Source organism: Pelobates fuscus, chromosome 5, assembly GCF_036172605.1.
Source record: "Pelobates fuscus isolate aPelFus1 chromosome 5, aPelFus1.pri, whole genome shotgun sequence".
NCBI lineage: Eukaryota > Metazoa > Chordata > Amphibia > Anura > Pelobatidae > Pelobates > Pelobates fuscus.
Window position 1 is genome coordinate 355,118,705 of NC_086321.1, and position 26,517 is coordinate 355,145,221.

The 26,517-nt window shown below is 40.6% G+C and overlaps 1 protein-coding gene across 2 annotated transcripts in view; it reads left to right on the plus strand.

Moving 5' to 3' along the window:
- Nucleotides 1-26,517, plus strand: part of SPPL2B (signal peptide peptidase like 2B) — a 132,335-nt gene that overhangs the window by 19,008 nt on the left and 86,810 nt on the right. Inside the window, exons 5-15 of one of the 2 annotated variants that reach the window (XM_063455973.1) lie at nucleotides 1,694-1,833; nucleotides 2,924-3,069; nucleotides 5,893-5,989; nucleotides 6,152-6,268; nucleotides 6,354-6,435; nucleotides 8,114-8,188; nucleotides 8,641-8,703; nucleotides 9,471-9,570; nucleotides 11,849-11,926; nucleotides 13,104-13,330; nucleotides 15,962-16,047. In XM_063455973.1, the coding sequence (XP_063312043.1) occupies nucleotides 1,694-1,833; nucleotides 2,924-3,069; nucleotides 5,893-5,989; nucleotides 6,152-6,268; nucleotides 6,354-6,435; nucleotides 8,114-8,188; nucleotides 8,641-8,703; nucleotides 9,471-9,570; nucleotides 11,849-11,926; nucleotides 13,104-13,285 (1,080 nt within the window). In that variant the 3' untranslated portion in view covers nucleotides 13,286-13,330; nucleotides 15,962-16,047. Of the gene's footprint in view, nucleotides 1-1,693; nucleotides 1,834-2,923; nucleotides 3,070-5,892; nucleotides 5,990-6,151; nucleotides 6,269-6,353; nucleotides 6,436-8,113; nucleotides 8,189-8,640; nucleotides 8,704-9,470; nucleotides 9,571-11,848; nucleotides 11,927-13,103; nucleotides 13,331-15,961; nucleotides 17,205-26,517 lie in introns of those variants that run through there. The other variant, XM_063455971.1, reaches the window with a different exon arrangement.

The following is a 26,517-nucleotide window of genomic DNA, read 5'->3' on the forward strand; positions in this document are numbered from 1 at the left end:
CAGCTTCCTCCAGAATGCTTCGAAATGGAGGTTAAGTCGATGAAGGATGTCATGGTTGTCGAGTGAGTCGTCGGCACATGTCGGGTCCGCCATTTTAGGTGGGTCTCCGATTGTGGGCGACTTTCTATGCTTCAGCTTATCTGGGATAGACACCCCAGTGTGGACCGGGATCACCCCCGCCGGTCCAGGGGGGGGGTAGCAGGGTTGAGTTGTGCGGTTGGCAGCTCCAGGGCGCATCCGGGGAGCGGCCGCCTCCCCCGCCCGGCGTACACTAGGCCGCGATGCCGTTCGTGGCTCCATTTGGTTCCAGTCAGGTAGCCGAGTGGCCCACTGTGTGCCCTTTATCATGGGCGACCAGTGGGTGTTCGATACTGCCGGTTGTGTCGCTTGTTTGGGTCGTTTTCGGCTTGTTTTGTGGAGATTGTGCTGGAGCTCACGGAAAACACGACTCTCCGCCATGATGGTCAGGCCCCGCCCCCCCCGAGTTCCATTAGTTTTAATATTTTAATTTGTTGGGTTCATACAAGTTTTAAATGTCAGATGTATAACACATGTGCTTGCCAATTTACTAGATTAATATAAAATTACATAATTCGAAAAATAAAACTGGATTGTACATATTATACATGACAATCCTCATCAGAGATATTACTATTATTACTATTATTATTATTATTATTATTATTATTATTATTATTATTATTTATATAGCGCCAACAAATTCCATAGCGCTGTACAATGGGTGGACAGACACATCATTGAGATCAGACAACTGGACGTACAGGAGCAGAGGGGGTTGAGGGCCCTGCTCGATGAGCTTAGATATATAAATAATATAAGACAATTAAAGGTTAACCAAAAACCCAGTTCTTTTTTTTTTTTTTTTTTTTTTTTATATAACCTCACCCTCCCACCAACTAAAACTTATTGCGTGGGAGGGTGAGAAGATCTGGGAGTATACGGAAGGTGTGAGCTGTTGCCATTGGATGACGTGTCCTTGCATGCTGTGCTTTTTTTTTTTTTTTTATCAGGCGCCAATTTTGCACTCAATTGAAACATTGTTAATGACACTGCGGGAGGTCGTGTTACACAATCGGCAGCTAAAGGGGTTCATCTCTGTATGTGCGGTGTTTCATAGCCAATCACGGCACATGCAGGCACCATGACCACTTGAAATCACTGAAATGGTCGTGGTACTTGGGAGTGACCCTTTAAATATTGTGCGAAAAAACGTTGATACAAGTTATAGGTGAATCTCAATGCTTTATTCAGTGATATCATTTCCAGAGATCTGACGGTTGTCATTTAAAGGTGCACTGTCTTGAGAGTCTATTTTGTTTTTTGTAAATAGTTTTTAGTATAGCATGGGTCATTTAAGGTTTTATCATTTATACTAGCAAATGTGACTCTAGGTTGTTCTGGATTTATATGGAGAATTGGTTATTTGCTGGAACTAAAATAACCGTGGATATCTAAAATAGCTGCAACTCATATTTTTTTATCTTACCGGTTTCACCACTTTAATTAAAAAAAACACATTTTATTTGCTGTTATTTTTGGGGTTAAAGAGAAAAATGTGAAAAAGTATCATGAAATCTAGAATTCCTTTTAATCTATAAAATATTGTACAATTTAAGTTTGAAATAAATAGATTGAAATCTACATGAATGTGCATTTGTCCTATTTAATTCAGACGTTTGGACGGGCAGTGAAAGTTGCGATGTATGCACCAAAAGAACCTGTCGTGGACTACAACATGGTCATTATTTTCGTGATGGCTGTCGGAACAGTCGCCATTGGTGGCTACTGGGCTGGAAGTCGTGATGTGAAGAAGTAAGTATAATCTCCTGCACCGGTACCTGTACAGACTTTAATTTGGGGAAATATTTTAACCCAACAACTTTCCTGACCCTCCTTTCCTACACATCTACACAATTAAAGGGGAGCTGTCACTTCCCATGACTTTTATAATTATTTTTAAAGGTGTTTAAAAATTGCTCACCTCACTATCCCGTAACTGGGAGCCTCCATTTTGCCTTCCTTCAATCATTGTAATAAGCTCCGTCCTATGTGCCTGGCAGTCAGAATAGAGAAATGGTACATAAAAAAAAGGAGAAATTAGAAATGTTTGCATTGTTTTTTTGTTTTTAAAAACGGATTTATGATGTAATTTGCTAAATCTTAATACATTTAAAGGAAAACAACGGTATTATCAATGGTTGCCAATGATTTTGAGCTGGGTATGGACTTATAGTCACATTGATGAGACCAAAGTGTTGCACAGATTGGCAAAAAATAGAAAGGTGATAACAGAGGGTGCGTCTTGCACTGTAACCTGTAAAAGGATCATGTATTGTTGTTCTATTTGAAGTATACCTGTAGATGTCCTCAACACAGTTCATTAGGGTGGGTGTGCACCCGGATAAAAACAAAAAAACTACTTATAAAATAAAAGTGCAATGACTTGTTTTTGCACTGGTGGCCAGGCATATACAGAAAGTTGTGATATAATTTATTTTTTCTACAAAACCTAAGCTATCCTAAACACACACAAAACTCCCCAAACACATCCAAACCGGTTACAGAAAGGATAAGCTGTAAGTTGTCCTTACAGCAAACTCCCTGTGCATTCTCTTGAGTATCCCTTTAAATTTAATATTTTTATTTTTTTTAGAAGCATTTTTAAATTTTACCCGCAGTACATTTACTAGAAAACATCTTCTGTTATCAATCACTTTCGGTCCATGAACCAAACCTGATTGTAGTACAAAACAGTTCAGTTTGACATCACGTGCATGTAGCTCTAGGTTTGGGCCCAGCTCGGAGCATTGGTAAGGACCTTTGTCTTTGTTTCCTAACCTTCAGACATGGTCCTTTTGTCTTTCTAACCTGTTTGAAATGGCTAAACCACTTTCTCTTCCAGAAGGTATATGAAGCACAAACGGGATGATGGCGCAGATAAAAAGCATGATGATGAAACGGTGGATGTAACTCCCATCATGATCTGTGTCTTTGTGGTTATGTGCTGCTCCATGTTGGTTCTCCTCTACTACTTCTATGATAATTTAGGTACAGAGACATTACTCTGGAGTCTCGCTCACTGAAGTGAATGAATGCAAAATATCCCACATCAAATGTAGATCTGACACTATGTAGTATCGCTTTTCTAGTGTTCGTTTATTACTTCCACCCCGGTCCTCCTTGAGAACTCAACAAAGGTTGAGGAAAAGCTAAAACGTTGTCACGTGAGATGGTATAAATTGCGGGATTATAATAGATGTTTATTTCTACCTCTTTACAGAGACATGAGAAATCTTGTCCCTGTAGATTGTACAGCGGATATATGTAGACAACAGATACTGCATGTTGAGGAATATCTTGCATAATTCATAGGATGTCCATTATCTGTCCTAACAATAGATTTTATAATGTTCTGTGATTTATTGTCCATAACGCTACAAAGAGCTTGAAAGGCCAGTTTGATTAGACTGGATTACGTCAATAGACTATTTGGACAAAAGGTGCAGTTGTCTACGATGAGGCACATATTGTAGAGCTGCTTACTTCTCTTGAGGCTGTTGAACCAGTATATAACACCACCTGTGTCCAAGCAGATACTTCCATTGTGACTTGCTTTTAGAACAGGTTATCACAAGATGGCATGATCCCATGTGAAAGGGACAACGTTTTGTTTTTTGTTTCGGTGTATTTTCAGGTTATATTGTTGGAGGTATGGTCTTAGCCGTAGAACTATGCCATAAATCTATAGAATATTTCACAAATTAGTTATTCATTTGTAATCAGAACATAGTATTTTATTTGCACAACGTTTCATTTTTAAGTCCCAGATCTCCACGTCCAACATATTTGTTCACACCAAAGTTTCTGAAACCTTAGAGAGAGGTTCAGAGATTGGACATTCAGGGAGGCTGTCCTTCCTAATGTGGGGACAGTTTGGTGGTGTGTGATTTTTGCAGAACAAGTAAAACCCTTTTAAAACAAATGTTCTAGCTGTGTGATTAATGCACATGCACCTTTAAATAGCCTAAAATCATGGCTGTTACACGTGAAAGCCTGTCTATGATAAAAACTGTGTTTTCTAAATATTCTTCAAGTATTAACGGTTTATCAGTTGTGAACGTTTCCCTTTTTATTGGACATCTGGGTTATGCCATCTGGAGCCATTACAGGACATTATAAAGCTTGGGGGCGCATACTGTAATAAGATTATCCCGCTGATCTCCATTCACGTCATGTGTGTCTTAATAACCAGATCGTAACCTATTTAGAACTTCCAAATGATGTTTCGATAATCTAGGAAAAATTGGAGAACTGACCAATAAATGTTTTTTTAAAGATTTTCCTTGTTTTTAACTAAGAAACAGTGGCACAATAACTTTGCTTTAAATCATTATTTGTTGAGATAAAAGGATAACCTTAACTAATACATTATAGAAATGGAGATTAAAAAACATAGTGCAGTCTGATTACGACCGTTGGCATCAGCAACTTGACCAGGTAACACTATATTATACACAATATCTAGGTAAAACTTAAAGCCCCGCGGCCAATGTCCGCCTCTGGGGGGTGGGAGGGCAGGTAAAGGTGAGTTTAAATTACCTGAACCTGTCTCTTGCGGGCTCTGCCCTCTTCTTGTCTTCCACTTCTGGTGCTTCAGCATGCACGAGGGTACTGCATTTAGGTCCATGGAGGGTTCTGTGAGACTGATGACGGCTGTGGGATTGACACTTGTAGACTGCGATAGCTCTGTCCAGTGGAAGTGTCAGGCGTAGGAAATGTATATCTTTTGACGGGGTTCGAATTTCAGTGAAATACCAACACAGTCAATATGCATATTTCATGAAGATTCTATGTTTATAAAATACTAATTTTGCAGGGGGTTGTGACAGTGCCGCTTTCGCAAAGCATTTTTGGTAACGGAATGGAATTCTTTCCTAAATATCAAAACTGTTACCATAGCTAATTTCTTGTTAAATTTTTATATTCACATTTACAATTTGGAGTTTCCTAATCCGCCCTTAAAGGGTAGGGGATTATTAGCCATTCCTCAGAAATATTGGTTAAACAAATGATAAGTCGCCTTAAAAGGGACCGCTTAAAAAGGTCTGAATTGATGGCGTTTTATTGTTTGTTTGTTTAGCATTTTATAGTTTTTCCCTTTAAAAAGAAATCTGTTGAGAACAATTTAGGATAAAATGATATTTTCTCACTTTACATTGCTGCATTCTGCAGGCATTGTCATTTATTTAAGAAGCACTATCAAGATCCTTAAATAGCCAGTACTGACATTTATAGCATTAATTCCTGTACGCTATGGCTTTATGGGTAGAGCATGGATTTCTGGGAGTTTTAATCTAGTTATCAACATTTCTCTTATGAAGGTTGCTAGCCGAACATGGAGGGATGGGGAGATAGGGTAGGCTTATGCAGAAAAACTTCTATTGAAATTAGGGGGGAAAAATACCAAAACCCCCTTAAAATTAAATTTAAAAAAGTACTTACAATAGCGAACTGTAACATAACATTGCACGTAATAATTCTATACTGTCAAGTTATCTTTCTGCTGAAAGTGGTTGAGAATACGCCATGCGGACACGTACTTAATACATATTGTCTGCCTGGTTGTCTGCACTACTGGTGCCTTGTGGTTAAATTCTGTGAACTGTAGGAGCCAATGAGGCCTAAGCTGTGTCATCATGTACTGCAGTGCAGTATTCACTAATTAGGACGTATTTTAGAATGGGGAGGTGGGACAAATGGGGAGGGCTACCATGAAACATGCTGCAACATTTTATTTTTCTTGCAGTCGAATGCATTTTGGGATAGAAATGAATGTTGTTGCTTACAGTGTTGCCCTTGTTCTCTTTGCAGTGTATGTGATTATTGGGATATTCTGCTTAGCAGCATCCATCGGTCTGTACAGCTGCCTGTCTCCGTTTGTCCGCAGACTTCCGTACACTAAATGCAGGTAAGAAGATAACACGTCACAGATCTGCAATAATCACCGCAACCAAATTTAATACGTTTTTTTTTAATTTTTTTTATTTAGTGTGAAACGTAAAGTAAAATGTGTCTTGTTTGTTTATTCCTTGAAGGTTACACTGTATTTAAGTGTTTGTTTTCTCTGTAGAGTTCCTGATAACAGCTTGCCATATTTCCACAAGCGACCCGCCATTTGGAAGCTCGTGTTGGCGTCCTTTTGTATTGCTGTCAGTGTGATATGGGGCGTCTACCGGAATGAAGACCAGTAAGTATCACCGTGGACACAATCACCGTGTATACAATGTATTCAGTCCTGGACCATTCCTAACAATATCTTCCATACCTTCCAGATGGGCCTGGGTGCTTCAAGACATTCTTGGCATAGCATTCTGTCTGTACATGTTGAAAACAATACGTCTGCCAACATTTAAGGTATGTTGAGAATAACTGATAGGAGTTGAAATCAGTTCATCAGCGCCCTTCACCTCCTTTTTTTTGTTTTTTTGTTTTAGGTTTCTTGTATCTATGTATATCATCCTTTTTATAATCCATACCCCATATTATAATTGGTAGGCAGTTTAAAGGTCATGTTAACACTTTTTATAGAAGCTTGTGTATTTTGATGGATGCCATAGCTCATCCAAGAAACCAAAATAAGGGGAGAGGACGTCAAAATAAATAAATATAAAAAACACTGGTATCGCATCATGTTGTATAGGGTGTTTGCATGCTCTAATAGGATTTTAATGTGCTGTTTTATTCTCTATAAGGTATTGTCCAGACATATCTACAACACCAAAGTAAACGACATAGAGCTTTATTCCACATGTGTTGAACCAGCAATGTTTGATGAAGGTCCTGTGGCCGGGTCAAAACGTTGCCAATTCCATTCAGGTGGAATAAATCTCTTTGTCGTTTACTTTGGTTGTGCTGCTCCTTATTGCTTTTCATACTGTTTTTGTAAGGTAATTGGAAGGATTACTAGGAGACTTGCACCCAAATCTTGAGTGGAGTGCTGGCACAGTGCACAGTGTTTGAAATCACATTTATTTGCTAAGGAGACAGACTTTAATTTCAATTCACTTTCATGGAGTAGGCATACATCTATTGCCACGTGGATTCAGTACTGAATCCAGCCTCCATAAGAGATGCGTTGGGAGTAACGTCAAGCATACACACTGACCCAGATACCCATCCGGCTCAGGGGGATTTGGTGACCAGTGATGTTAGGGGACTCTGACGTTTAAGTACACTGCTGTACAGGATGCATGTGCAGCTTTGGAAATCTTTATATACTTGATGCCAGAAAATAAAATCACTATAGTTCTCATCTTAAAATTGTCTGTAAAGTAAGGGAAACACTATAAAAATTACACCCTCTAGAGTTACTTTGGTTGGAATGCACTTGGTAAGATGGACCAAGCCACGGTCAGTAAGAGACTAATCCACAGCAAATTCACACTTCTATTATAATCAAATGCCAACTCTTTACATCTGTGTGGGATGAGATTGGAGTGTGGCTCTTACAGAGTTCTAAGTAGTTGTACTGTGGTCTTCAACTAGTGCCCTGTTTATACTCTGAAATTATGTCCATAGTACACACTTTATTTTTTAATTTTTTCACCTCTCAATCGGTTAGTAGATACACAACTGGGGTAGCTATTAAGCTAGCACGGACTGTCATAATCACATTCAAGCAGCCCTGTTTGTGACATGTCATCTGTTCCAAAACCACCATCTCCAAATGACTTTTTTTTAGAAAGCATGGTGTTGGACTCTTGGTATAGCTGTAATGTTTACTGATTTATTACTGCTTGGATTGAATACCCAGAATACTGTGAAGTATCAGTGAAATCCTTCACTTGCTATCACCTGCCTGTTTTAAATAAATCCATTGGGTGGGTCTATTACATATCCACAATTATCACTGTAAGTCCTTAACAGAAGTTCCCAGTGAATCGCAAGTACACTGCATCTCAAGCAGTAATTATGTAGACATATTGTATTTTGCATCCTTCAAATGTCTTTGGTATTCTCCCACTGATCTATTCTCTTGTACAGTATCTGAGATTTTTTTTTTTCTTGTCTCTTCAAACCATGTCCCCTACAGGGATGCACGTTACTCCTGGTTGTCCTCTTTGTATATGATGTGTTCTTTGTCTTCATTACTCCATTTCTCACAAAGGTATGTTGACAAATATTTGGCAAGTTCATATTAAAATTTATAGAAACACAATGTTCTAAAATAAAATACATTCTAAAAAATCTGTATCGTCAGTGAGTTCTCGATATCCTGGATCGCTGTTTATGTAGATGGGGTGAAACAAACCTATATTCTATTCCTCTGGAATTTAACATTCGTAAATAATCTTATAAGATACGCATTTTTCAAAATATATAGACACCCTATACCCCATGGCAGGAGACTTGCCAAGGCTATTGTGGCTTAAAAGTATCTGCACAATCCTTGTAACGCAGTACCGGGTAGATTCTAGGATGATCTAGAACTTCAACTACCATGATGCTTTACTAGCATTTAGAATGGGACGGCATTATGATATTTGCAGTTCTACAACACCTGGGTATCTACTGATTGCACAGCCCTATCTATATATAACAAACCTGCTCATCTTACAGACTGGAGAAAGCATTATGGTTGAGGTTGCTGCTGGACCTACCGACTCCTCCACTCAGGAAAAGGTATGATGTTCTCATCTGATTTTTTTTTTTTTTTTTTGTCTCCAATATATGCAAGGATGCAAAGCAAGATAGAATGGTGTAACAGGCACTTAAGGTGATTAACTGGTTAGAGAAACAAACTTTGAATTATTCTGTCTCAGACTTTAAAATGTAATGTTCAGATATGGACTTCTAACTGTCTATTCGTAACATCCCCCATATCTATAAAGGCCATATCCACATTCTAGAATGTTACCAGGAAAGGGGGGGGGGGCTAAAAGATTGTCTTGTGTGCATGTAAAGACATAACAACTGTTTGTTGAGCACTTCCCCATCATCTTAAAGTGATATCCATTGATATCTCATTCCAATTAACTTTCTCAAAGAGGGCGAGTTGAGGATGTGAATAGGTAGTTGTCCGTTTGTAACCGTGATAAAACATGAAATTGGCATTTAGAGGCATGTAGAGAACAGTAGTTATTTAAAAGTAGTTCATTCCTGAATTAATTTGAGCATATATTTAGCCAACTTCCGTCATCTACACAAGGGAATCTTTATTTATTCATTTATTTTACTCACTTTTGTGAATTTCTTCGATACACAACTGTTGGGAATTTTGTGCTTCCATTTTTCCAAGTAAGACTTTGTTTGTCTTGTTGTAATTTAAAAAATAATCAACTTAGATATTTGGCTGGTTATGGTGCAGCAATGTAATTCATAGCTAATAAAATCCGAATTGTCATACCTACTCATTCAACACTAACTGGTTTCTATGTCCTTAACTGCAGCTTCCAATGGTCCTGAAAGTACCACGATTAAACTCCTCTCCCCTAGCGCTCTGTGACAGACCCTTCTCTCTCTTGGGATTTGGTGACATTCTTGTACCAGGTAGGAAGATCATACATTATCAATTACAATTCTTTATGCTATATACAATAGAAACAGGTTATACCCTTAACCTTTAACTGCAGTCTCTATTACTACAGTAATGTGGATGAACCTATCTTTCCTTGATAGTCAAACACTAATCTGTCACAAATAGCAAAAAATAGAATCAATTATAGATCTTATGTATTAGATGCAACAGACTCAATAATAAAGTCCAATTTTGGTCTGTGCAAATTTCTTTATCCCAGGTATTCTCTTCGGTAGCAACACTCCACAATAGAGTTGAATATATGAAAAAAATATATGCAGAGAAAAAAATATAATTATCAAAACTCTGTATTATTGTAATGCTTAAGAAGTAGTCAAAATTAATTTAAAAATAAAACTTGCTTTATTTAGCTCTTTGCTGAAATCAATTTCTAAAAGCTCAAGTGAAAGGTTTTCATAAAATAATGACAGAAAAAACTTCATTGGCATATGTCTATCGGCTGATTTGCAAAGTGCATGTTAAGGCAGACCTTGTATTGCTCACGGCGTCCCGGATCAGCAGCTTGATGTTGCCTTGCTGGATACAATAGGTAAGTGTGCCCTAGATGCTGGCTTGCAGTGATCAGCCCTCAGTCCTTCCAGACGCGTTTCTCCGGCACAGCGGCTTTTTCAATGGTGCCAAATATTATGCTGCCAAATATTGCTGCCCTGAAGACCATCTGCAAACATAGCTAAATCATCATCTACTCAGAGGTGTTTACAATGTGACAACATATTAAAGTTATTAAATTAAGGAACAACGAGCAAAAAAAAAAGACATCTTACAAGATTACTAAAATCGCCTATCCTAACAAACAATATGGGTTCACACCATATGGCTATATCGTGTTAAGCCCACCGCTATGTCACAGTACCCCAATATCAGTGGTTCCCAAGTTAATTTAACATCGGAGATAAGCATGTTAACTGCAATACTTACTGCTTAAAGGGAAACTATAGTGCCAGGAAAACAAACTAGTTTTCCTGGCACTATAGCTTCCCTCTTTGTCAAGGGATTAAAAACCCCTTCTGTCACTTACCTGGGTCCATCGCCGATGTCCCTCGGCACTGGCTCAGCTCCGCCCATGCTCCTCCCCGGACGACTTCCGTTGGACGTTGTGGGGGTTGTTTGTTCCAACTTATTCAGTGTAAACAAAACTACAGGGGACTTACGAGGAGTGTTTTTGTTGGCACCAGTGTTAGCTGCCCATGGAGATTATGAGGATGACAACATCACTTAGGGCACAGATGGGGGTCTACTCTTCAGGCTTGTTCTACTTATCAGACTGCAAAATGAGGTTGATGATGCTGTAGTTATGCTTTGTAAGCCCTTTCCTGCTAACTCAGCCCAGATTTGATGTGTGCAATCCCAGATTTCCCAATGTAGCTCAATGAGAAGTCTTTGCAAGGCAGGTGCTATTGGTAATAATGCCTCTTGAGTTTAGCTACACCAAGGGAAACAACCAGGAAGTAGCAGGACCGGTTGTTTGATTGACAGTTGGGGAAGGGGGGTTGTAACAAGGTTAATTTCTAAAAGTGGCAATTTCTATTGAAATCTGTATTTTTTGTAAAATGAAAAAGATTAATTTATTCACATAAAGTACTTTGTTCCTAGATCCATCTCATGCTTAAAGGACCACTTTAGGCACCCAGACCACTTCAGCTTAATGAAGTGGTCTGGGTGCCAAGTCCAGCTAGGTTTAATGCTTTTTGCTGTAAACATAGCAGTTTCAGAGAAACTGCTATGTTTACCTATAGCTTAATCCAGCCTCTAGTGGCTGTCTCATTGACAGCCGCTAGAGGGCTTCCGCGCTTCTCACTGTGATTTTCACAGTGAGAAGACGCCAGCGTCCATAGGAAAGCATTGAGAATGCTTCCTATGGACTGGCTGAATGCGCGTGTGGCTCTTGCCGCGCATGCGCATTCAGCCAGGGACGTCAGAAGAGGGCGCTGGAAAAAAGATTAACCCCTTCCTCCCCCTTCAGTGCCACGGGAGTGGGACCCTGAGGGTGGGGGCACTATAGTGCCAGGAAAACGAGTGTTTTCCTGGCACTATAGTGGTCCTTTAAGTCTATGTGATTAAAAAAAAAAAAAATCTAGATTTAATTATATTTTTTAAATAATTTGTTGCGGTTTATTTCAGTTGGGTGAATCTCAACAGCTGTGAAATTGCAGACATGCAGAGATTTAAGTGTGCTGTGATTTATTTATTTTCATTTTGAAACCAATTTTTTAACTTTTTTTTTTTTAGGGTTACTTGTTGCCTACTGTCACAGATTTGACATACAGATGCAATCCTCAAGGATCTATTTTGTAGCCTGTACTATAGGTAAGTCTCTGTTCAAAACTGTATCTTTGTTGTTATCCACAAATTAGTTTCAAAAGTGAGAACGCATGGATGGGGCATGAAAATATTAAATATTAAAGAACTGTAACTAAAAATGGCTTTTCCAGCTACCTTAACCCCTTAAGGACCAAACTTCTGGAATAAAAGGGAATCATGACATGTCACACGTCATGTGTCCTTAAGGGGTTAAAGGGACACTCCAAGCACCAACACAACTTTAATGCACATGATAGATTTTGAACTAATTAATATGCTGTAATATTTATTTATTGCACGCCCAAATCTAAATAGTTTCATTCCGCAACCAAAAAAAAAGTTTTGTAGAATGCTGCACCATAAGCCTGCCTCCTTAGCCACGCCCCCTCACTCCAGAAAAATACTTCCTTATCAAATGTATGCACACGGCTTAGCCCTACAGCACTGTGTCAGCTAATTTTAATTCACAGCCTGGCTGCAGACCAGAGAACCTACAAACCATAAGTGATATCCTTGCTATATTTTGTCCTTGGTGTCTCCTAATGCAGGTTGCTTTGTAGTGCAAATCATTCGGTGCTGTGTATATGTCTTTGATAAGGAAGTCTTTTTCAGCAGTGAGAGGGTGTGGCTAAAGAGGCAGGCTTATGCAAAAACTATAGAGTGTTTTATTTTATTTTTTAATGCAAAATCTGTAAATATTTGAGCTTGCAAAAAATATGGCATATTAATGAGGTCAAAACCTATCAAATGCATTAAAGTTTTACTGGTGCCCTCAGTGTCTCTTTAAGGGAATTAAAAAAAAAACAGAACAATGAAACCGTGGCACTCTGTAAGAGAAATAATACTGATGGTAATGTGCACTGTGCAATGTTTCGGTTCACGAATTTCTCACTAGTAGATCATATACCCTTTTTATCTTGTAATCGGTGTGACACTATGACTGTGTATCTCAACACGGTGATTACACGTGAATATCTGTATCTTCGTTACTCCTCTGTAGATAGCTGGACTAGTATTTAGTACCTTATTTGGCAAAATAAAAGTATAGCTTTTTATGATTAGGAGATTTAATAGTCTGGTTTTACAAACAAAAATCTAAGTATTTGTTGAACGTTTTCTCGTTGTTCCCCACCCGTACACGCATCGCTTAAATAATTTTTCTTTTTATATTTTCTCTTCTCAGCCTATGGAATAGGTCTCCTTGTTACGTTCTTGGCATTAGCCCTGATGCAGAAAGGCCAGCCTGCTCTGCTCTATTTAGTCCCCTGCACCCTCCTGACGAGTTTGGCGGTAGCCGTCTGGCGCAAGGAGTTGCCCGCATTCTGGACTGGCAGCGGCTTTGTGGTGAATACCAGTTTGATATGACTGTCTCCGAGAAATACTAATGTTTTAAATCCTAACTCAGATAAAGTTGAGTAATCTCTTGCAGCATTAACACAGAGGACAGTGTTGTTTTGAGTGTGTGGCTTAATAAATAACAATGCTTTCAATATTAACATATATAAAGTTTTACAGTATGCTTGTTTTCACAATGAATAGAGATGAAAGGTTATATAAGGTAATATTAAAGGAATCTTTTTAGAACCCTATTTCCGGTTTTCTTTTTTTTTTTTTTTTGTTATGGGGATATACATTTTAGATGTTACTGGGCAAATCACAAAATATATATATCACAACACTTAAAGGGTTACTCCAACTATTTTTGTAAACTTTTTTTTTATTTTGGTAATGTTTAAAGATGGGGGTGGGGTTTAAAATGTACCTGGAACCCAGCGCTGGGCCAAGTTGTCCAAGAACCTTTCCACACCTTCTCTGATGTCACTCCGCTTCACTTGTTACCTGTCCACAGTCCAATCAAAGGCTTGTCATAGAAGCTTTGTTGGACCTTGGGGGCATGCTCAATGAGCACGGAGACCTACAAAGCAGCTACTTCTGATAGAAAAGTATTGGGTCCAATTAATGTTACATTGCACATACAAGTGGAGAGAAGAACTGAGTGACCGCTCTACTCACTGCTACAGCTCTTCCACCCCCCAATCCAAGAACTGAGAAGGGAGGGAGACTGGAGACTGCTTGGAACATAACAATTTCTAAAAGAAGTGGTTATGGTGGTTGCAGTAACCCTTTACGACATAGTGGTTCTCAAATTACTGATATGTAAACATTTCCCCTTTAAACATTTTTCAGCCATATGGATCTTTTATACTACATTATATTTTCTAGTTAAAGCAAAGGTTAAGGTTCCTGCAACTTTAGGACAACTCTAACACTTGCATGTCCCCGTCTGCCCGGGATTGGTGGGGGTTACAGCATATTCAGTGTACACTGTGTGAAATCACTCACTCTGCAGTATTTAAAAGCCATAATCCTCGAATAAAGTGTAAATGCCTTGCCTAATATGTTAACAAGCACAGACTACTTTCTCTTTATTAACTCCCTTTTCTGCAGGCTCTTTTAGCAGCAACCTGTGTTTTTAAAACACAGCTTTGTATGGCAATGCATGGGTTATAATACGAAAGCAAAGCTTCTGCTAAAGGCATATGTAGAATATGTAACTGATGCTTTGTATGCCCATACTTGAGGCTAACACTAGAGTGGACTTCTCTCTGTGGACGCAAGTGATGCGTCCTAACACCTGAATGTTCCATGCAGCTTATTTCCATGTTTATTTTTTTCACCCTTAACCCCTTAAGGACCAAACTTCTGGAATAAAAGGGAATCATGACGTGTCAGACATGTCATGTGTCCTTAAGGGGTTAAGTAGGGGTAGGCAACCTTCGGCACTCCAGATGCTGTGTACTAAATCTCCCCTGATGCTTTGCCAGCATTATGTCTTTAAGAGCATTATGGGAGATGTAGTCCACAACATCTGGAACGCTCAAGGTTCACTACCCCGGCTCTAGAGTCTCTTCATTATAGTTTTTGCGCTGGGGGTAAGTGTCAAAAATGTGTTCTTGCTCCATGTGCCTCACGGACAGTTGTTTATTTTTTGTATTTATTTTTTATGCTGGCTTTGACGCTTGCTTTCTGTTGATATTTTCATAGTTTTACTGCTCGTTCATATTCAGTGTTTATTATATATATTTTTGTCTTGAGATAGGTTAAAATATAAAATTGTTACCTGCATGAGGTAAAGTTTTAGCATTTTTGTTAATCAGGAGCCCAATTATTTATACAGGCGCTTTTACTATAAGGATGCATAGGCGCAATTATCCAGACGCGCAGCACCACACTTTAGTTTTTCCCGGCATTCAGTCTGTCAATCCGCAACACACATATCCGCTCGCTTTACATATTGCGCCCATCTTGTGTACATGAGAGGTCACGCAAGCTTCAGCAAAGGCGACCAAGGGCTTCTCGCGTTGACCTGCCCGATACATGTAGTGCACTCTACACTGCATAAAATTAACAATAACATCACTAGACAAGGTGCATCGCAGGTCAGCGGTTCAGAACTTATAAGCATGGAACATACAGATGACTGATATTGTGTGGAACAACTGTATTTAGCCTCTGCGCAGGCACATATGCAACTATTATTTTCCTTCACTTAAGTGCTCACTAAGAATTGACCTGGACTGTTGATTGCTTTACTTAAGGTAGGCCTGTTAATGCCATAATATACATACCTTAGTCGATAATCATTTTTTTTATTTCTATTTTTTTTTTCATGATGTGAATCTCCGCACTTTTCTTAACACGAGACCTGCCTAGTTCATTAGACATACCTATGTAACTAATATAACCTTAAAAAGATGTGCAAGTTCTCAGAGCCACTGCTCTACATGTCTATGTTTCCATATTATTCTACGCTGTTGTGGCGCATGACTATGTTTTGTACTCACCTGCACAACAAAAATAAAGAATTTTAAAAATATATATATATAAAATTGTAAATGTTTCAATGAAAGTCATGAGCCAGGATAGAGATCCTAGTATAAGGTTTCACTCATCCATCTATCTCTCCATTTTAATTTTTATGAAATTGTTTTTATTTGTTTTCCATATAAATGTGTTAATCACGCTTTATTTCCTTAACAGAAAGACCTTCCACAGCCTCCCTTGGTATTGGCTCCTTGTGAACCTGATGACGGCTTGGTCCAGCAAAGTGAGGAAGAGGATCATGAAAATGAAGCTGACAGCCACCCCACCGCATTGTTTCCAGCCACGGACAACACTACACCAGACACCGCAGAGCAACAACTCCATCAAGACAAAGACAGGACAGAGCCTTCTGAGCAACAGCCATGCCCAGTGACTGACAAAGCTAATTCAGACCCTACAGACCAACCGGACCCAGTCACTGATCACATTATCTCAGATCCTGCGGTGCCACGGATCACCTCAGACGAGACCACCTCAGACCAATCTGACCCACAGATCTGCCACAGTGCCAACAGGACAGCTTCAAATGCTGATGCAAATAATGCTGTACTGCCTACATCACTAAAACAAAGCGAAGAGCAATGAGCTGGCCTTTGCAGTGCAGGGGGCCCCCTTAAAACATCCAGGGAAAAAGCACTGCATGGGAAAAGAATACCAACAATTTAATTGCGCATGTCTGTGTGTAAAAAGATAGTAACACTATCCTGGACTCAATGGTTCCTTTTTTTTTATTTTTTTTTATTTTTTTTTTTTATTTAAATGTTGGGATAATACTTCAATGAAAGAGTGTAGCAGAATAAATAGCTAGCTATCATATTAAACTTAAAACCTATGGTGCTTTAAAAAAAAAAAAAATATAACATATGCTAATTCTATATGAGGACTTTGACAATACAAAGTAGTTCAACACTTTTACTATTTACATTTACTTTTCGGCTAGTGTATGTATATAGATAAAACAGTGGCTGTAGCATTTTGATGACTTTTTTTTTTTTTTTCTTATTATATGCTATTGTAATTTTAATTGCTGCAGTAGCCAAGTCAGTATGTGGGTTCCACTGAGATTGTAAATAAACATGCACATTTTTTAACTTCCCTAAGTCATCCCAAAGAAACGGTAAAACTTAGTTATAATTTAGCCTTCTGGTACTATTTCAGGATCTGAATTGACGTACATTAATGTATAGCAAGTCGGTTAGCATTTAAAGGATGAGTGTACTTTTTAATAATGTAATCTTGGAGGTTTGTTCCCCAGAATTTGTGATATCCAGCTCTGTATTGGTACGGAACTGCATTCTGATTTTAGAGTGGAGAATGGGTGACTTAAAGGGGAACTCTTACTTGCTAGGGTTTTTAATATTCTATTTACTTATCCCCTGTATAGAAAATAAAATATATGGTATGAGAAATAAAATTGACACGGCTATTAATTAAAGTGAGCATTATTGGGAATTTTAAATGAATTTCACATTCATAGCGACTCTTTACCCCCCTCCCCCACTTCCCACTGATCCAAAATGTGTATTTCATAAAGATAAAATCTTTCATAGTACAGATAAAATGGGAATTGGGGGCACACTGGGAATATGCATCTCTCAGCAATGGTGCTGTTGTACAAACCAAGAATACAGATTAGGAACAGTGGACACATACAAAAACAGTTTTACATTTTACAAGGCTACTCTGTTCCTTAATATGTATGAAAGATCAAATCTTTATGAAATACATGCATTGAAATAATCACATTGGCCATATTCAAAAGATATACCAAGTTAAAGTACGGACTAACTTTTTTCGTATATTTCCTACGCATGACAAAAGACAGAATTACCCCCGTCAAGTATTGTCATTCCCCCCCTCCTCCCCCCCCCCCCCCCCCCACCTGTCAATAATAACTGTTGTAGAGAGAGAGGCTCAATCTATGGAGGTTCTCACAGAATGCTTCACAAACCTGTTGAACTGTCATGCATGCGCTAGAATGTAACACTAACGTTTGCTCCTGGCAGATGAAGCACCAGGAGTTAAAGAGGACCGACTGGATGATGGTGGCGACGACTGCAATGGTCTTGTTCAGGTAAGTTAAGCACACCTTCCCTTGCCCCGTGCCTACCAGACACCAAGCAGAGCAGTCCCCTACGGGGATCTTTGCAAAATAAGCAAAGGCGCCCTGACGATGATATATCTGCTTTAAGGCCAAATTAGCGAAACTGGTGAAATAATCCGTATGGTAAAAAAAAAACTGGTAAAATAATAAGTCGGCTGTGCTTTCAATTCATCTACTTTGAGTTTAAACTTGAAATTTACTTGAATGCCCACAATTCTCACTTTGGTAAATAATCCCGTAAAGGTAGAAATCCATACCTCTATAATCCTGCAACTGGGTGCCTCCATCTTAGATCCCTGTCAATCGTTGTTCTATGCAATCTGCATAGAGAACACATACAGAGAAGACATGAAACAATGTTTCAATTTTCCCCTCTTCATTTGTAATGAATGCCATGGCTGTGCCTCAACTGAACTGGATTGTAACTGTATTTGCTAAATCTTTTTAAAACAAAATGGAGCATCACTTGCAAAATAAAATTAAAATAATGTAATGCAAGTCATGAGAGATTTTCAGTGTTTTATCCAATGGTGTGTACTCTTTAAACAAGTGATGGTTCTCCTTTAAGTCACCTTGTTAGAATAATTACTTGTGAGCTTTTCTCATTTTATGCATTACAGTGTATGTTGAATTGTTTGTGCTACACGGTTTCTAGGAGGAACATATGCATTTTGTTAAACATTAGTAAATGTTTGCCACTATGTGGTAATTGGTAGCTGTGTATTATTGGCTTACTGAAACCATAATGTAACACACAGCATAAACCGTTGCATCCAAACACCCTTCAGACACAATGTTGTGTGAATGTCTACACTACTACTAACATGAAGCCTGAGAGGCCTGGATACTTTTGTACTTCTTCCAGGTTATATGTATGGAGGTGGACTGAGATAACTAGTTGACACAGGTTTTATATTATCATATTATGTATACTTTTCTGCAGAAGATAACATTCTTAATTTTCTCTCATGCTGTTGTTTGATCCAATGAAAGAAGCCAATACGATCTAGCCACTTCCATGTGATACCTCAAAGCAAAAGATCTTGCCATCAGACTAAAGACTAACTCCACGGTTAATTTTAGACATAGAGATGCTACATGTAGAATGTGATTAGATGAATAAAAGTAAGATTAAACATATCAGAATGTCCTTAATTTGTAGCCAATCTGCTTCTGTATCGATACCAGGAAATGGCTGAAAGGTTGACCAAACCCCAATGCGGGACCTAATGGGGTACGTAGAGCAAGTGGTACATATAAATAAACAAAACTATGGTTTATTTATATGCACACATTTGCCGCTTTAAATTATACAAACGGCTACTGATATTTTCACTAAACCAGAACAAAAAGTGAGTGAGAAACGCTCACATGTGTTAACTGAAGATGATTTGTTTTTTTGTTTTATGTGGGTGCTTCTAAAATCATGCAGGAAAAAAAGGCGGGGGCTGGGGGGTGTTCCTCCATAACGCTTTTGTAATAAAACAAGATCCAGCAATATTCCGTATTCTGATCTACATATCATGGCCTCAATTTTAATATTTTAAGATGAGCTTTTCAAACAATGTCATATTTTTGGATAAATGTTAAAAATGTTCTTTTAGTTGATTTTTTTTCCAAAGTTGTAAAATATAATATATCAAAAATAATTAATGAACAAAATAATTTATTTTAAAAGTTTGTCAAAAAAATCTATCATTTTTAAAAGCTTATTCTAATATATTAGATCAAGGTCTGTATTGCCAGACAGCCTCAAAGAATGAAGGTTTTGATGTTCTACCACAATGTCACTAGAGTCAATAAATGAAAAGTTGACTGTAAAACGGGAAATATTGACACAGCTATAACTGCCTCATTATCCTATGGTGGTCTACAGTTTACGCACAACCCAAGACTGTCTAACAGTAAAGGTGGTGGTGTAGGGTTTCTCCTTTCTCCCCACTGCTCCTTCAAACCTCAACCAATCCCCTGACCACCTTCTCTCTCTTTCTCCTCCTTTATAATCCACTTAATTTGTTTATTTAAAACGTTATCTGTAACCCTTTCTATTGTGTTTTTATACCCCACCTCCTCTAGACTGCAAGCTCATTTGAGCAGGGTCCTCAACTACCTATTGTTCCTGTTACATTTTGTTATTGTCTCATTTGGTAAATTCCCCTTTTATTGTAAAGTGTTGCGGAATAAGCTGGCGCTATATAAATACTGTGACAGAACGCCATCACTGAATACCGCCTGGAAGTCCGTGCCAGCCAATAGGAGAAGGGCTACCATTCAGACTGGTTTCGCGCCTTTTTTCCCTATTGGCTGGCAAAACACCTCCCCTCCCTGAGCACTGATTGGTGCAAATTGGTTTGTGCTCTTTCTCCTGATTGGTCGTGTGTGGTTTAGGTACTAAGTTTGAATCTACCGGCCTAAACCAAGTGATTCTCTGGAACTGTTTTCGGGTATGTACAGAGCCTCAAGCCCAGACTTTATATGACGATTTATCGGGCTCTGTACATCCGATCGCTTCGCAATTTGCAGTTATCATAGCTGGGACCAGGAGCTATTTGGGGATGTAATGTGGGGGTGCATTACTGTATGGTGTGTATTGTTTTTTTTGTTTTTGTTTTTTGTGTGTTCAGCTTCCTGTGTCCGAAAGATACCATTATCTCCCAGACACAGCGACGCCGGGGTGGGCTTATGTTTTGTATTGCTGCAAATGGAGACCCCCTGCGGGGGTCTGTGCATAAATACTGTGTATCTTGCCTACAATAAACAGTTTTTGTTCACCCTTCACTAAGTCTCGACTAGTGTTTGGGTGATACCACGATTGCCCTCATGCAAGCGACTATAATCACTGGCTAGCCGCTATAATCACTCTAAGGCTGGGCACAACTAGGAAGGGGCAACCACAGGTGGTAGTAACCCATCCTTGAGAGGGTATACCGCCACAAATACCAAATAATAACCATAATATGGATAGAAATGTTTGTGTAAATTATATATTTTTTTATAATTTTTCCTCGTTAAATACAGAATTATAGTGAATTGGAAAAACATTGCAAAATTTAGGTTATAATAGCCGAGCAGTGACAATAGTCACTGGAGGGTTTTTTGTGATCAGCATTTTGGCCTACATTATGCAATTTGATTTACAATTCGCTATGATTTGGGGTTTATCATGGAAGTGCAGTGTTGCTGAAGAGTAATTCAAATTACTGTATAGAGTTTATGTGTAAAGGAATGTGTAATATCTAGAACAGGGGTAGGCAACCTTTTAGCAGCACTGTGCCGATATAGGATTGTGATGTCCCATAGCGTGCCGATCCTCAGGCCCGTCGCTACCAGGCAAGCTAACCAAGCAATTGCTTGGGGCCCCGAGCTGGCCTGGGCCCCCAAGCAGGGCCGGCCATTTCTATAAGGCTGCAGCCGCCTGAGCGCTCTATAGAGAGCCTCAGGCGGCTGCAGCACTGCCTCTCTCGTCATCTCCCCTTCCCTGTAGCGTGGCCGAGCTCCTCTTCCTCCTGTCAGTCCGGCTGGGTACCACGCGGTACAGGAGATTAAGTTTCCTGTTCCCGGCCGGACTGACAGGAAGTGCACCCTGAGCTCGGCCACGCTACAGGGAAGGGGAGGTGAGAAGAACATAGGGAGGGAGGGGGGGAGTAAAAAGAACATAGGCGGGGGAGTAAGAAGGACACGGGGGAGGGGAGTAAAAAGGACACGGGGGAGGGGAGTAAAAAGGACACGGGGAGGGGAGTAAAAAGGACACGGGGAGGGGAGTAAGAAGGACACAGGGGGAGGGGAATAAGAAGGACACAGGGGGAGGGGAATAAGAAGGACACAGGGGGAGGGGAATAAGAAGGACACAGGGAGGGTGGGAGGGGAGTAAGAAGGACATAGGGAGGGGAGTCAGAAGAACATGAGGAGGGGGAGAGTAGTAAGAAGAACATAGGGGGGGGGTAGTAAGAAGAACATTGGGGCAGAAAGAAGAACATAGGGAGGGGAGAAGGAGTAAGAATAACACGGAGGGGGGAGGAGCAAGAAGAACACAGGGGGGGTGAGGAGATGAGGAGAACACAAGGAGGGGGAGGTGAGGAGAAGGGGAGATTAGGAGAACACAGGGAGGGGGAGGTGAGGAGAAGGGGAGATTAGGAGAACACAGGGAGGGGGATGGTGAGGAGAAGGGGAGATTAAGAGAACACAGGGAGGGGGATGGTGAGGAGAAGGGGAGATTAGGAGAACACAGGGAGGGGGTGAGGAGAAGGGGAGATGAGGAGAACACAGGGAGGGGGTGAGGAGAAGGGGAGTTGAGGAGAACACAGGGAGGGGGTGAGGAGAAGGGGAGATAAGGAGAACACAGGGAGGGGGTGGAGAAGGGGAGATGAGGAGAACACAGGGGGGGTGAGGAGAAGGGGAGATGAGGAGAACACAGGGGGGGTGAGGAGAAGGGGAGATGAGGAGAACACAGGGAGGGGGTGAGGAGAAGAGGAGAACACGGGGGGGTGAGGAGAAGGGGAGATGAGGAGAACACAGGGAGGGGGTGAGGAGAAGGGGAGATGAGGAGAACACACGGAGGGAGGGTGAGGAGAAGGGGAGATGAGGAGAACACGGGGGGGGTGAGGAGAACACAGGGAGGGGGGTGAGGAGAAGGGGAGATGAGGAGAACACATGGAATTTTATGCACATTATATGCAACAGCAGTATTTGGACTGTAAACTTTTTTTATTGATATAAAGTGTGGGTGAACTTAAACTGTATGGCTATGCTGTGGTTCCTGTAGGCTTTGCGTGCGGGGGGTCCATTTTGTTTGGGGCCCCCAAATTCCTTCAAACGGCCATGCCGATCCTATTTTTTTAAATTGAGGTGTGTGTGCTGCCGTATTCTGCTTGTGTTATTTATACTGTAATTGCTTTGTATCGTTGTATTTGTGCGTATATGAGCTATTATATTGTATATGTTCATTAGTAGTTTATGGTATCATGTATGATACATATGAATGTGGGCTGTGTATGAGGGCTGCTTGTGAAATTGTGTGTAGATGGATATGTCACATTGTGTGTTAGGTAGTGTATGGAGGCTGTTTGGGGTCGTGCACGTGAGAGGCTGCATGTGGGATTGTGTGCATGTATGTAGATTGGTAGTGGTGTTGAGTTTGAGGGGATTGTGTGTATGTTTGTGTGTGGGCTTTTCGTATTATTTGTATGAGGGGAGGGTTATTCTGCAGGTCTGTGGATATCTAGCAGTGTGGGTGGCTTCCCTGGGTTCCAGTGGGGACCAGCCTGGGCAGGTACAGGTCAAGGACAGGAGCTGCAACATCAGTTGTGGGCTGCTCTACTACAGTGTGGATTCCCATTCACAAGTGCTGGGAGGAAGTGATCTGAGATCACTTCCTCTAAGTGCTGCAATGCATAAATTGAGGATTGTCCTTCACTACCTCTTTGTATTAGCAGATATCTGAAGTTTCACTGAGACTCCTGATAGGCCAGACCCTGTTTGGCTCTAGCAGCCTTGAGTGCCGTGGAAAGACACCTCGAGTGCCGTGCATGGCACTAGTGCCGTAGGTTGCCTACCCCTGATCTAGAATGTCTACAAGCATATTTTTTATTTTTATTTTATTGTAACTTTTTAATGGTAACACTTTTATTTTTCTTTGCTCTGTAAGTAAAATGTAAACCTATAAGCAAAGGGAACAGATATTAAATATTCCTTTTAGCTGGAGCCAGACTGTAATTATAACTCTGCAGAGAACTCAAAATAGTCTGAAAACGGTCCATGTCCCCACGGAAATCTATAGGACTAAAACAGAATTTTCAAAAAAAATCCAATGTCACAGCCATATCTTTTTAAACTGTTGCCAAGGAAATTGAAAGGTAGACTTTCCTATTCAGGCACTCTGGAGAACAGGTTTGTCTAGTTTTTCTAAAAGTGTAGTACGGTCTAGAACCTATTTTGAAGATACTATCTGTGTAAATGATCCCAATAAGATGTTTGGCAGCCGTGGGCTATGGATAAATTTGCCAGACACAGCGCTCTCTGTGACTGTTTAAAACTCTTTCAAATGGTTGTTTTGTTCTCGTGACAAATCATGCTTTGGGTGTAAAATAGATGCAAAGATTCCGGGACAAAATGCTGCACAGGTGTTGAGGCAGAAGTATGGGAGGAAGATATATAAATCTAATAGTTATTTTATTTTAATGTAATTTTCAATTATTCATATATACAATAAATGAGCGGCAGGATCCGGATACTGCTTCTACAGTTTTTGCAGTAGCCGGATGTTGTAAACCTGCCGACAAATGAGTTCAGGAGCCAGGCAGACATAAATCAGCTGACGCAAAGGAAACTTTGGTACACCATAACCCTCCACTGTGTTTTGTGCTTCCTTAAGCACCATAGGCAAGTATAAACCTCCCACTCGCTTTTTAATTCTTGGGTCCGTCTTGTGGTTTGGCTAGGAGATCGGTCCAAGTCTCCTTCATATGGGTCTACCCATTATGTCTCTCAACTGTTTTTCTGTTGCTGTCCAAAAGCTCTCTACTTTTAGACGTCCACCACTGCACCGCAGCCTCTCCAGCAATCATCCGTGGGAGTTTTCCCCCATTCTGCATAGTTTGACTGGGGTGGTGTACCACCACATAAGAGTTTTTTATAGAATTGCACCACCCTCTAAAGCAGAGGTTCTCAACCTTGTCCTCAAGGACCCCCTACTAGTCCAGGGTTTAGGGATTACCTGGATGTGTCTAAAGTGTTTAGAAAAAGAAAAAAAAATACCTTTAGAGTCTAAGGTGTTTTTTTCCCCCCCTTTTTCTAAACACCTTAGACACACCCAGGTAATCCCCAAATCTTGGACTGGTAGGGGGTCCTGAGGACTGGGTTGAGAACCCCTGCTAAAGTCTGTTGCAAATTTGTTTCCCATTGTTTGATGTATGTGAGGGTTTTTTCTTTGCCTTCGGGGGCACTGAGCTGGGCATAGAGGGAAGTTATCAAGCCTTTGTGTGCTGTCTCTGTCATGCATAATCTTTCCTAAAACATGAGCGGGGCGTATGTGTTGGGTCCTAGCAAAGTCTCTCAGTTGGGTATATCTGAAATAGTCTTTCGTGGTTAATGGTGCATTATGTTTGAGTTTCTCAAAGGTCCTAAATGTGCCATTGTCGTAATTTGCCAATAATGCTGTAGCCCACTGTATTCTAGTCCCCTGAATTCCCGTGCCCTCATCCCTGGTTTGAATGCTTTGTTTTTTAAATATGGTGTAAGGGGCGAGGTGGTGCGAGTTAGCGAGTACTTACTCATGGTCGTTTTCCCAAATTTTAATGGAGTGCTGGGCAATCAGCACGGAGTTAAGTCCGATCTGGTTTCAGCAACCATATCCAGTACTGTGGGAGGTCTGTTCCCATTAGTAAGGATTCCAAGTCCACCCACCTACGGGTGTCTGGAGGCGAGTGCCATTAAATTATTTGCGCTAAGTGTGCAGAGAGGTAATATAAGTATAAATTGGGTAGTCCCAGGCCACCCAGCTTCTCTGGTCGGTTGTTTTGTCGGGACACCCTGTGTTCATATCCATATGAAGTTATCTATTGTGCTTTGTAGTGGTTGCAGATCCCCTTTTGTCACTTTGTCGTGCTACCTGTCTAGGTCTTTGGTTAAGGTTTTTATCTGTGGCGTATGATTCTCTGGGTCTGCTGTTAGTTTGACTCCCAAGTAGTGGTGGGTCAAGTTTATCCTGCTACCTGTCTAGGTCTTTGGTTAAGGTTTTTATCTGTGGTGTATGATTCTCTGGGTCTGCTGTTAGTTTGACTCCTAAGTATTTATTACAGTGGTGGGTCAAGTTTATATTTGCTGTATCCCCTCAGCAGTGCAGCGTTCCCAGCTGTCAACCCCAGCGGCATGGCCATTGACTTTTCCAGGTTACTCTTGTATCCAGAGACCAGTCTAAATGCTTCCAAGAGTTCGATTAGATTCAGGATTGATGTCATTGGGTCGGTGATTGTGAGCAGAATGTCGTCTGCATATGCTTACACTTAAGATTCTTCGGTTGGTATTTTTGGATGTTCTCTGATTAGGTGGAGTGGACTATCACGTCGCATGGTGGGTTGTTTTGTAAGTCCCTACTAGCCCTGAGGATCCGGTGTGCCCTGTCTATGAGCCAGAGGTGCTCCAGTTTGTGCGGAAGGCTGCTGCGGAAGCAATCAGTGTGTGCTCCAGATCTCCATCACAAACTGCTTTGGGTAGGCCCCTTATGCGCAGATTATGTCATGACCTATTGGAGATGTCTTCCAGCTCTGTCTCCAGGTCAGATACCCTTGTTAGGAGCGTGTGAGTTTTTTACGATGGTGGCGTCGTCGTGGTCCACTACAATATCTTCCAGGAGACTCTCCAGTGCTTCTGTGCGGATGCCGATGGCTTGGATTTCGGCCTTAAGTTCCTTTGCTGAGCACTCTATTTCCGTCGCCAGATAACCCTTGACATCCGCTATGAATTGCAGAATTGCGCCTTGGGAGTCCTTCGGCGGTACGTACGTTGAGCCAGGCGATCCCGGTGATCCTAGGGGTAGATTAGCCGCGGGGCTCTCTGCACCCTGCGTGACATGTGGCAGATGCCTTGTCGAGGTAAGCATGTCCGCTACTGA